The 9,110-nt window shown below is 41.7% G+C and overlaps 1 protein-coding gene across 3 annotated transcripts; it reads left to right on the forward strand.

Annotated features, from left to right (window-relative positions):
• The first annotated feature begins 3,542 nt into the window (after positions 1–3,542).
• Positions 3,543–8,296, forward strand: p2ry2.1 (purinergic receptor P2Y2, tandem duplicate 1). 3 transcript variants are annotated; one of them, XM_076990829.1, is made up of 4 exons: positions 3,543–3,687; positions 4,768–5,063; positions 5,495–5,775; positions 6,406–8,296. In XM_076990829.1, the coding sequence occupies exons 3-4, from the start codon at positions 5,752–5,754 to the stop codon at positions 7,393–7,395; spliced, it is 1,014 nt and encodes a 337-aa protein (XP_076846944.1). In that variant the 5' UTR covers positions 3,543–3,687; positions 4,768–5,063; positions 5,495–5,751; the 3' UTR covers positions 7,396–8,296. The 3 variants fall into 3 exon arrangements, with proteins under 3 accessions (XP_076846944.1, XP_076846945.1, XP_076846942.1); XM_076990830.1 differs by having other exon boundaries at positions 4,768–5,059; positions 6,348–8,296; XM_076990827.1 differs by having other exon boundaries at positions 4,768–5,059.
• The last annotated feature ends 814 nt before the right edge of the window (positions 8,297–9,110 follow it).

The raw sequence follows: 9,110 nt of genomic DNA on the forward strand, positions 1-9,110 counted from the left end.
GTCCGTTCGGCGCACAACAGCGACCCCTGCAGGACGCCACCGGCACCTTCAACCCGCTTAACGTCGCGCGCCACAAACAGACGCGCACGTGGCGCCTCGCTGCGGATCCACCACGCGCCTGCGACTCCGGACCTGCACAGCAACAAGGAACCGCAGCCGAGCGAGAGAACGTCGATTGACGGTTAGTGTCGCAGCGGCACGTTTAATAGATACCAGAGCTACAGATCCCACACCGCCCGCGCCAGTCGAAGCTCTTTGTTCCAGTACAAACGCTACAACAGATCTAGATGCGTACCAGCATCTACCTTCTCCTCATATTCAAAGACACAACAATCTGGCCTACACTCATCACCATTTGTTATATATTTGTTGTTTCTGCAACCCTAACAGCTTACTCACTCAGTCGGAGGACCTGCCCGTTACTACCCTATATCCCAGTCCAGGCTATATTCAGCGGGTAATTAGTTTACGGAAAAAATATAAATACAACAGCGACCGCACTGATAAATATATTTAATGACACCGTTTATAATCCTTTAATAATCCGGTGTATTATATTTCCGATATAAAACATGTTACATTTTTGTTTTCGATCATTTGTTTTTTTAATAATTGTTAAATATTTATGATTGTGATGTGGATATTTACAATTGACATAGGTTCCTGTTGCTTGTCACAAACTGTCACAAACAAGCTATAATCTGAATCATCAAATATATTGTTCACCATAGCTGTGAAGCTGTGAATGCCAAAGAGTGAACATTTCTCTCTCTCTCTCTCTCTCTCTCTCTCTCTCTCTCTCTCTCTCTCTCTCTCTCTCTCTGTGTGTGTGTGTGTGAGAGAGAGAGAGAGAGAGAGAGAGAGAATGTATATTACATAGCACAAAATGTACATTACAGCACAGCTTTAGAGGTTCCGAATATAAGTGGTATATCATGGTTCCAACAGACAGAAGCCTTCAGCCTTAAACCAGCACTGATACAAAACATATTTCACACAATAATACACATTGCTTCCAGTTTTAGCACACAGGTAAGACTAACTCGTTTGCATGCACAAATCCAGTAACACTCACCAGTAAGATAGCTCAAATAAAAATAACTTTCGAGATCTTCTAGAGCTTGTCTGTTTAGGGGACAATTTTTTTGCTATGTGATAAATCCTGTTTCGTAGAGATTTTATCAGAAGAACCACGTAGGAATGGTCGAACCTTGCACTAATGGACAATACAAGTGCAGATGGTTCTCCACAGTGAAATTCCACGAGAGAGGCTCGAGTCGCCTACGGACCAGAAGCCGAAAATGTGACCATATTAGCCTGATTATGTCCACCCTACACTGTCTGGCCAGGGGCTGTCAGGGGGACCTATTAATTTATGCCTCTTTGTTCTCCACTTAAGCCGTATTAATCAATGCATTGCGAGCATTCAGGCCGGTGTTCTTATCTCATTCATCATTTTACTTATTTATTTATGTTTTCCCACATGACAGTTGTGAAAAGTTTTTTAAAGATAAGATTCCACCAAGTTCGATTCTTTTTTAAACGCTTTTATATTTATAATTTCTCTTATCTTTCTTCAAACAAAAATATGAACACAATATTTTCTTTAAAGGAGTAATAAATACAATTTCCACCAAAAGCAGCAAACAATTTTCATGAAAGTGATTAGCCTGTTTATTATCCGTTACTATTTATAACAGCCGTCTCTGCCAATAATAATAAAAATCCTATTAAAGCCGACATGCAAATGTGATAATATACATTAAAACCCTCGCAAGACACAGATGACTGTGGATCTAACTCGTAATACGGTGAGAACGGCCAACGACTTTGGCCAAGACGTGAACTGCTTGGTTGCGCTGCATTACAAGCTTTAATGTTCTTTAAGTCAGCGGAATTTTGTATTTCTCCTCAGTTTGTATCTGTTTCTTCCTCTTTAACACCCATGGACGTAACTTTGCTTTGAAGTGCTGAGTAAAAGCATGTGGAGTGGATGATGCATTAATTTCAGATGCCCCTCAAATTTGCTTTGCCTTAAGAAATAAAAGACCTTGGTCACGCGCGACCACTGAAACGCTATCGGCGCGAGGACAGGAAGTTCTCCACAGGATTTATAGGCTCATGGCGATGAGCAATACAAGAAAGCTTTAAATACTTGTAGTATCATTCAGTTGTTTTCTATTCATTAAAAAAGATCATTTGTTTTGTTTCACGAAATGTCAGTTATAGCTACCTTGTTTATTAAACTTCGGCATATCCTAAAATATAAGGACGAACAATTTGTAATTCTGTAGGAACATAATACGTTCAAAAACAAGAATATTACATTAGAATCATTGAATAAACGATCAAAGCTAGCTTGTAGAGAGATGTTTTAGGGTACAGTCAGGGTACAAAAGTGATGTGGACTAAATCATCTGTTTAACAAAATGGTGGGGATGTCCCGACACCTGCGTTAGCACTGCTTGTAGAAAAGCGATGGCATTCCGAGATAGCCAATTGATTAAGCAAGTCACCTTAGCAAGGACATTATCAGTTACAGTTTACCACGCTCACTTTAATAGACCAGAAAACTGCATTTGAAATGAATTTGGCAATTAGCTAAACAATACACCTATAATATTTCATTGACGGCTTGGATATTTTTAGATGAATGATCCAGTCCACATCATCCAGGCTTCTCACCGGGAAAGTCACCTTCGGACATGTTCAGGCATATTTCTGTGTGCGCTCTATGACTCAGTAACATCATATACCGGACAAAACGTAGATCACTTCAGTTAATACCGTAAACGGCAAAATACGCCACATTTCTGAAAACTCCATGTAAATAAACTTAAACTGAATCAAAGTTATGTTATGTTATCGTTAAATTTGAGCTCCATGTAAATAAACATGAACTGAATCAAAGTTGTGTTGTATTTGATATTTCTTTTACAATTTTGGGACCTACTGTGCCAGAACGCTACAATGAAGAGAAAGGACCTCCGTTAGATCCTCTCCAATGTTTTTCAGTGTCTTAAAAAGGACTTAAACTTCCTGTCTTTTGATGTGGGGTACTCTAACACTATGCAGTTGTCACAACCCATCATTCTTACTGGTGCTTCAGGCTGCAAATAAACCTGAAACTTTCCAGAACGTAAAACAAACAAACTAAACCTGACCATCCCACAAACAAAATCAAAAACAATGTTGCATATATAATTTCATGTATCTCAGCCCATCATTGTGTATGTTTTGAGCTTAGATATCCCTCTGGACATGGGTAATACACTGGTTGAAGAATTAAAAGAACGCCCTGGATAACAACTTTGGCCTGCTGGGATGTGCATGGGTGAATGGCATGTGGGCCAAGCCCCTCACTGTGTCACTGATCAGTCAGTCAGTAAGTGCTTGTCGGGCTGCAAGCAGCACTGTGAAGCAGCCAGCGGGCCGGGGCATGTCCTACTGATCAGGAAGAACCTCTCAAGGAATGGGTGGTGCTAAATAGCCTGTAGGCAGAGGCTTGGCAATTCTACACAAGTTCTACAAGTATGCAAGGCGGAGAGATAGAGACAGTGATGTAGAGTGAAAGTGAGAGAGAGAGAGAAAGAGAGAGAGAGAGAGAGAGAGAGAGAGAGAGAGAGAGAGAGAGAGAGAGAGTGAGGGTTCATTCTTCCAGGGTGATTAATTCTATCCATTGCGACTGTGAGTACCAAGCTCATCTGATATTTGTGTTTTAATTCTGGTAATAAATATGACTTTTGTAAAGAAGTCCTTACTTTTACATTTACATTTATTAAATTTGCTCAGACTTTTATCCAGTGGGGTTAAAAATGAGGTGGACATAGAAATCAAGCGTTTTCTGATGCATGATCTGATTTTGTTACCAGTACCATATGGCCATGTTTACAGTAACAGAGTAGCCACAAAAAGAACGATAGCTGAAGGAACAATAGGTCCAATGAACTGAAGAGCTGTGAGCAGCCGAACTGACATGCAACACACATTAGCATGAACATACCGTATGTAGATATAGCTTGTATACTTAACATACAACAATACAAGAAGGGTGACTATGGAGTGTGTGTGTGTGAGCAGATGAGGAGTGATCGTTTAGGTTGGCTAAAGACAGGCTGCTACATTCCTGCAGTGGTGTGTTGGTTGAACCGTTTGATAAATGGGGTAGAAGCTCAAAGCCCTGATTAATAAAACTCACTTGGAAATATAATGGTGAGATAAAATACATCAGAGGAGCACCAGAAAGAGACAATTTAGCTGAAAGAGAAAAGAGGCATAATGATTTGGTGTGATTGCACTTTGCCCTCAGAGTTTGCTGTAGTCCAGTGTGCACACACTTGACTTGTGGGAAATATGGTTGCAGCACAGAGGACAAATTTTATTGTAGGATAAAATATAGGAATTGATTTCTGGTTCTATGGGGGATGTTACATATGTTTATGTTGATATATTCTCTCTTCTGCTCTATATTTTAGGCTCTTAGGATTTAGAATTCAAATTCTGAAATGGTCTGCCTTGATGCATAGATTGAAGGGGCATTTGTTATTGTATATTGTATTATGTATGTAAGGAAAGTGTATTACAATACCTATTAACATCAACATATCAATATCACTGATCTTGTACCTACATTTATTTTTGATTTTACATATATTTATAGATGTAGCTCATCAATTGCTAAACACAATTGTTTTATGAAATTGACTAATTCAAACCTGTGACTTATCACAGGACTATTCCTGACTATGGGTCTGTTTCTGACTACAGGACTGTGTAACGTCTGCAGCGTCATGGAGCAATAGGGCGGACATGAACTCTGAGAAGAACGAGATTTACTGAAGGGCATTCCCGAATTCCCGAGGTGTCAACTCCAGGTTCAGAAAGTAAAAGTCCTCACCAGGATTTTGCTGAAGCTTGCTAGATTTTCTAATTAGTGCAATCCAGGTAAAATTAGTGGAATCAACACAATCCAGGAAGCCTGAGCAAAATCCTGGTGAGGACTTTAACTTTCTGAACCTGGAATTGACACCTCTGCCGAATTCAGGCCATGGTCAAATCCGTAAGTGAGTCCGACAAAGATGCATAACCCAAACATAAAGACATACTAGAACCCAAAGACACAAACCGTAATATAACACTGAAAATCTAACGAACACGAAAGTACACGGGTCTATAAGAGAGAACAACAAACATCAAACAACAATGCCAAACAATCAAATAATGATCAGAAATGATGCGACAAAACACTGAGTTTTTTTTTTATTAAATATGTTTATTGTCATTTTTGTATTTTCACCCTTTTACAAACAACAGTACAACTGCGCGACAAAACACTGAGTTAATAAAAACACTAAACACCTGAACACGGTAACGAGGCGGCCAGGTTACAAATCACGAGGAGGGGCTAGAACACACACATGGCTAACAAAACAAAAACATACATGAGTGACAGCTGGGGGAGGGGCTAACCATGACAGTCTGCTCTTGGCTACAGGACTGTTCCTGACAGCAGGACTCTTCCCAACAACAGGACTGCTTTTGACTACAGGACTCCTCCCAACAACAGGACTGCTTCTGACTGGATATTATTTGGGTTCCAACGATTCTCAACACAGCATTACACTGACGTAGCAGTGGCATGATGCTTGGTGCAAGTTCTTCAGGCACAGCAGTATTGTAGAAGATTACAGTTATGAAGGGCTAGAAGATGACTGTCAAACTGCCATTAGCAACAAATGGGCTATAAACCCCATGCAGAAAACCTATAAGTGGCTGGTAAGTGCATTTATGCTTGTGTGCTTGTGTGTGTGTGTGTGTGTGTGCTCAGCTATTTGTGTGTATGTTCCTACATGGCAAGGTCATCCATGATAAGACAGACCCGGATTATTAACCACGATTCCAATGAATATTTGCATTACTGATCTGCACACTGACACAATAAACATAGTGACCCAATGGACTCTATAGCTGTTTTTGTAATGTGTACCTTACGGTTACAGCTCATGGGCCTGGAATCTTAGAAATGTACTATAGATTCTTCATGGGAACCTTGTTTCCTGCTCGGTTTGAGGTTTAGTATTGTTATGCAATGTAATATAATGTAATATAATGTTTCAGTAACCTGGCTTCAAGCTCCAAGTATTCACATCCTGCTTCTCATTTTTCAGTACAAGGAAACTAAGCCATACTTTCATAAGTAGGAATCTTGATCATTTTAAAAAGTAGACTTTGATGGTAAATACATTTGACCCAGTAGCCAGCTACTGTGTTTAAAAAAAAAGTCTCTGTTAAACTCACGTCCTGGTAGTACACAGCACTGTGCAGCCTTGTGTGCATCTTTTTCTTAGACCCTTGGAAGGTTATCTCTAATGGGTCCACGCCTGTGTCACCTTTATCCAAATCAAGATGGCTGCCCTGAACGATTGTGGAGTTGGTAACATCAGTACCCAGTACCGCTGCAAGTTCCAGGAGGACTACAAGCACATCCTTCTCCCTGCCGGTTATGGGCTCGTCTTCCTGGTAGGCCTGGTGCTCAACGCCGTCGCCTTGTACGCCATGCTGTTCCGCATCAAACGCTGGAACGCCAGCACCATCTTCATGGTCAACCTGACAGCGTGCGACACCCTCTACATCCTCACCCTACCCTTCCTCATCTACTACTACGCCGACAAGAACGACTGGCACTTCGGCGAGCCCTTCTGCAAAATCATCCGCTTTCTGTTCTACGCCAACCTCTACGGTAGCATCCTGTTCCTCACCTGCATCAGCGTCCACCGCTTCATGGGTGTGTGCCACCCCGTGCGCTCCATGCACTGGGTCACGGCCCACCGGGCCCGCCTCCTCTCCGTGGCCGTGTGGGCGATCGTGCTGATCTTCCAGGCACCGGTCTTCCATTTTGCCCGCACCACCGTCTCCTGCAAGGAAAGTGTCTGCCACGACACCACGCCCGAGAAGCTGTTCGACGACTTCTGGGTGTACAGCTCGGTAGTGTCTGTGGTCCTCTTCGCGTTCCCCTTCTGCGTGGTGTTGGTCTGCAGCGGTCTGATGGTGCGGGCGCTCCTGAAAGGTGGTGGCGTGGGCGGCTCTACCTCGCTGCGCTCCAAGAAGAAGTCGGCGAGGACCATCGTTCTCGTCATGCTGGCCTTCATGGTCTGTTTCCTGCCGTTCCACATCACGCGGGGTCTCTACTACTGGTTCCGACACCATGAGGTGAACTGCATCCTTCTGGAGGCCACCAGCGTGGCCTACAAGGTCATGAGGCCATTGGTCAGTGTCAACAGCTGCATAGACCCCATACTTTACCTTTTGGCTGGCCAGGGTTTCCGTTCCCTAAGCAAGAGAGCCACGAAAAGTGGAACAATTGCGGAGAGAAAGTCTCTCTCAACTGCAGTATAAGCAGAAGCATGCTATAGAGATCAGATAGCATTTGGATTATTATTTAGAAACACAAGATTTGGTAATGGAGCGTGATAAAGAATATTCTGTACATTCGTTACACATTATATTAGAAACACCCACCTAGCACCTGTACACCCTTATAGATAAAGAACAACATATAGATTTTTCTTGTAGGTTTATTTTATTGTTATATTTAGACCATAATCAGACACCAAACATCGGAGACGGGTAGTTCTGAAGTACTCCACTAATCCCACTGAGAGTTCAGTCCTCTAGGAACACATGCCAAAATAAAGGAAATTGAAATAAATGAGAAGTTTCTCATTTCACTGCCCAGACGAAGCTAATTGCTGTAAAAACTATGTGTCTGAACCACCAAGGTATATCAGTTTTCTCATCGGCATAACAACACTCTGTGTTGAATAGTGCACAAACATTTATCTGGAACTCTGTGTGGAAAAGTGCATAAGCACTTATCTGGAACTCTTTGTACAGAGAAGCCTTCACTGAGACTTGCACAGAGACCTACAAAGAGGTCTGCAGAGGACTACACAGAGACCTGCAGAAACCTACATGGAGACCTACACAGAGGCCTAAACAGAAACCTATGCAGAGACCTACACAGAGACCTTCTGAGGCCTACACAGAGACCTACACAGAGACCTTCTGAGGCCTACACAGAGACCTACACAGAAGCCTTTAGAGAGGCCTTTACTCTGTACATAGATCATCTTTTAGGGAAACAAAATCTCTTTATGTCTTATCACTATTTTTAATTCAGTGCTTAAACCTTTTTACACAAATACTCCTTTCATTACCTAAAAAACTACTTCTTCATAACAGGCAATTTGCTCTCATTTGTGAACTTATTTTTAATAAAAATGCAATATGTACTAGCTTCAGCTGTATGTCTCTTTCTGTAAATACTACTTAATGACTACTTACTAGTTAATTAATAAAAATAAGAGTTACAACTTAAAATCTACATTGAATATGTTTATGAAAAGGTGATGTCAATTTAACTGAATAATTCTTCTACTCTTTGGAATGCTGATTGCTGTAAACAATTTATTGTGAGAAATCATCATAATGTTGAAATGTATCCTGCCCATGTACATAAATATACATAAATCTTGACCATTTTTTCTGGCCTTTACACCAGGAAATGTAATTTTCCGAGGGCACCTCTACTGGGTAAAGGTAATAGGCTATTCACATTTCTGTATCATTTTGGACGAACACATTCTAAATCGTGAATATGTGCATGCGTTCCTCCACCCGCCTACTAAAATGTATATGCGCCAAAATAATCCCAACCTACCACACCTAGTCATTACCCCTCACAGCCAGAATGGATTAACCCATATTACTAATCCCTCCACGTAAACACTGTAAGACCTTATAATTATATAAGTCCTGTATTTAATCTGTATAATGTCATTAGGAAATCATTGTCTCTCGCTCCTAATCACTAAGTCATTCCTTTCTTTGTGACACTCTGGGACGTTATGTTCACAACTCCTTCTGTTTTGTCTGGAGTTGACCAGAGAAGGACTGGTTCCCCCGTGAGTCTGGGGTTGACCAGAGAAGGACTGGTTCCCCCCGTGAGTCTGGGGCTGTCCAGAGAAGGACTGGTTCCCCCGTGAGTCTGGGGTTGACCAGAGAAGGACTGGTTCCCCTGTTTGTCTTTGCTTTGCTCACTGTCCGTTTGG

The sequence above is a fragment of the Brachyhypopomus gauderio genome, chromosome 2 (genome assembly GCF_052324685.1).
Source record: "Brachyhypopomus gauderio isolate BG-103 chromosome 2, BGAUD_0.2, whole genome shotgun sequence".
Classification (NCBI taxonomy): Eukaryota; Metazoa; Chordata; class Actinopteri; order Gymnotiformes; family Hypopomidae; genus Brachyhypopomus; species Brachyhypopomus gauderio.